At 40.7% G+C, this 3,113-nt stretch overlaps 1 protein-coding gene across 1 annotated transcript; it reads left to right on the top strand.

Moving 5' to 3' along the window:
• The first annotated feature begins 342 nt into the window (after window positions 1-342).
• LOC112317621 (olfactory receptor 56B4) lies at window positions 343-1,854 on the top strand. Its single transcript, XM_024574699.4, has one exon. It carries the CDS (start codon window positions 364-366, stop codon window positions 1,306-1,308), a length of 945 nt encoding a protein of 314 aa, XP_024430467.2. The 5' UTR covers window positions 343-363; the 3' UTR covers window positions 1,309-1,854.
• Window positions 1,855-3,113: the final 1,259 nt, after the last annotated feature.

The following is a 3,113-nucleotide window of genomic DNA, read 5'->3' as shown; positions in this document are numbered from 1 at the left end:
ATATGATGTAAAGTGCTTAAACATAACACAGAAAAGAGGAAGTGAGTAAACCAAATATTAGTATTTGTTATCTGTTGGTGATAACATTCTTGTTGATGCATTTGGACATGCTTATTAGACATGTGAGTGATGATGAAAATTATCTATTCCACTTTTCTATGTAAACTAATTTAGGCTTTCCTTATTGTTACTCTATGGGATACCTCCCAGAACCAAAAAAAAAAAAGGTGGCAGTAGTTCACAAATAAATAAACTCGTTCATTGTTGGAAGTCACTAATTAAGACCCTTAGCTGAACTTTCCAATGCAACCTCTTTCCTCTTCCACTTTCATGGACAGACACTGAGAAGGGGGCACCGGTGCCATGGATACCTCCACCAGGGTTGCCAACAGCTCCAGCCTCCAGATTTCCCACTTCATCCTCATGGGGCTCCCAGGCATTCATGAGTGGCAGCACTGGTTCTCCCTGCCACTGGCTCTGCTCTATCTTTTAGCTCTTGCTGCCAATCCCCTCATCTTGATTACCATCCAACATGAGTCAACACTCCATGAGCCCATGTACCATCTCCTGAGCATATTGGCAGTTGTGGACATTGGCTTGGCCAGCACTGTTATGCCCAGGATTCTGGCCATCTTCTGGTTTGATGCCAAGGCCATCAGCCTCCCTGAATGTTTTGTTCAGATGTACGTCGTTCACTGCTTCATTTGCATGGAGTCTGGTATCTTCCTGTGCATGGCAGTAGACAGATACATAGCCATCTGTCACCCACTGCGATACCCCACCATAGTCACTGAAGCTTTTATGGTTAAAGTCATAGGATTCATGGTGCTCAGAAATAGCCTGTTCCCCATGCCAGTGCCTGTCCTGGCTGCCCAAAGGCTCTACTGCTCCAAGAATGAAATTGACCACTGCCTGTGCTCTAACTTGGGTGTCATCAGCCTGGCTTGTGATGACATCACTGTGAACAAATTTTACCAACTGATGTTAGCTTGGATCCTGGTTGGAAGTGATATGGCTCTGGTTTTTTCTTCCTATGCTCTAATACTTCACACTGTGTTGAGGCTGAACTCAGCAGAAGCAATCTCCAAGGCTCTGAGCACCTGTAGCTCACACCTCATCCTCATCCTCTTCTTCTATACAGGTATTATTGTGCTGTCTGTCACATACCTTGTAGAGGAAAAGATTCCCCTTATCCCTGTACTCCTAAATGTGCTACACAATGTCATCCCCCCTGCTCTCAACCCCATGGTCTATGCCCTCAGGATGCATGAGCTCAGACGTGGCTTCCAGAGGCTGCTTGATGGGTGAAGATGTGTCCACAAAGTAACCTCACTGGAACACCATACAGGGGTTAGGAAGGAACAGGTTGCAGCTCTGAAGAGGCCTGGATGGTAAACATGAGGAACGATGGCCAATAACATCAGGAAGCCTTTCAGCCTCACTAATCAAAAAAAGCATATGAAAATTATGATGAAATTTCCTATCACTGGAAATAAGTAAGAGTAAAAAGTGAAACCTTCTAGAGCAGTGTTGCCACTCAGGGATTGACACACTTATACAGCTACCATACTTTGAGGTATGAGATACACAAGGAAAAATTCATTTAACTTTGTGGTAAAGTTTTCTCCTTAGGGAAAGAAGAAAATGGTCTTAGAAAATGCCCTTAAAAAGTAGTTCCAATTATTTCAAAGTAAATTAAAATTTAACATTTGTACATGTAACAAAAATGCATGCTTCTGAAAACAAGGACTCTGGATTACATTCATGTTGCATCTTCCCTGACCTCATTACACAACTTTGCCCTTAATATGGGTAGATACTTCATAAGCAATTCATTCCTGATACAGTCTGTCAGGAGGCACAGGTCTGCTGAATCCGGTATGTCACAGGAAGTATCCTGGACCATGGTCTGGAGAATGACCTTAGGAAGTCTGCATGTGATTTCTCCTTGGAGAACAACCTCTTAGAAGCAGCACTGGGACAGAAGCAATGTCAGAAACCATGAGCTCATACAGAGCTGCTGGGAATGTAACCTGGTGCAGGTGTTCTACACAACAGTCTGGTAGCTTCTTGAGTGGTTGAACAAGAGTTACCATGTAACCAGCAATTCCATTCTTACGGACCTACTAAGATAAATTGAAAACATATGTCCACACAAAATTTTGTACATGAATGTTCATAAAGACATCAGAATAGCCAAAAACTGAAAACAGCCAATATGTACCTCACCGGACAAGTGGATAAACAAAATGTGATATATCCACACAATGGAATAGTATCCAGGCAGAAAAAGTAAAAAAGTACTGACACATGCTACAACATGGATGAACCTGGAAAATATTATGCTAACTGACAGAAGCCAGACAGAAAAGAGAAATATTTTGTGATTCTATTTATATGAAATGTCCAAAATAGGGAAATCCATGAGGACTAAAAGCAGATAAGTGATTGCCATGGGCTAAAGGAAGGAAAAATGGCACAACTACTTAAAGGGTACACGGGCTTTGAGGGTGTTGAAAATGTCTATGATTAGACCTGATAGCTGCACCACATTGTGCGTGTATTGGAATCTACTGAACTAAACACTTTATAATGGTGAAAATGCTGAATGGTATGTCATGTAAATTGCATCTTAGTTTTTTTAAAAGCCAAAGTATCTTCTTGAAATGTCTCTCCAGTCTTTTCTACTAAAAAAGTTTACCATCATTCCAGCTGACAAAGGTGTTTAAAGGGCTCAGATCTACTTTCACAGAGCAAGCCAAAAAGTATGAGTTTATAACTTAGTCACAAAAAGTTCACTGCCAGCATGGTATACAGCTCTGATTAGTCAATTTCCATATACACCCTTTTATGCACATTCAAATTCCCATACGACAGCCAAACATCTTGACAGTTCTATTTTAAAAGATACAGCTATTCTTCATAAAAAGAATTCTCACCTTTTTCCCAAAATAACCAAGATGCACAGTCCAGCAGTCATTGTAAGCAATGCTGCATATGTATTACTTATTCCACAAATGAGTCATAGTCACACTGAATGTCTTTTGCTTAAAGACTAAACTGTAAAGTTAATTTCTAATAACATGTAAAAATACAAATGTAAATGAGAGAGA

This window comes from Desmodus rotundus, chromosome 5 (genome assembly GCF_022682495.2).
Source record: "Desmodus rotundus isolate HL8 chromosome 5, HLdesRot8A.1, whole genome shotgun sequence".
NCBI lineage: Eukaryota > Metazoa > Chordata > Mammalia > Chiroptera > Phyllostomidae > Desmodus > Desmodus rotundus.
Note: the sequence above shows the minus strand (reverse complement) of the source record. Positions and strands in the feature narration are given on the sequence as shown.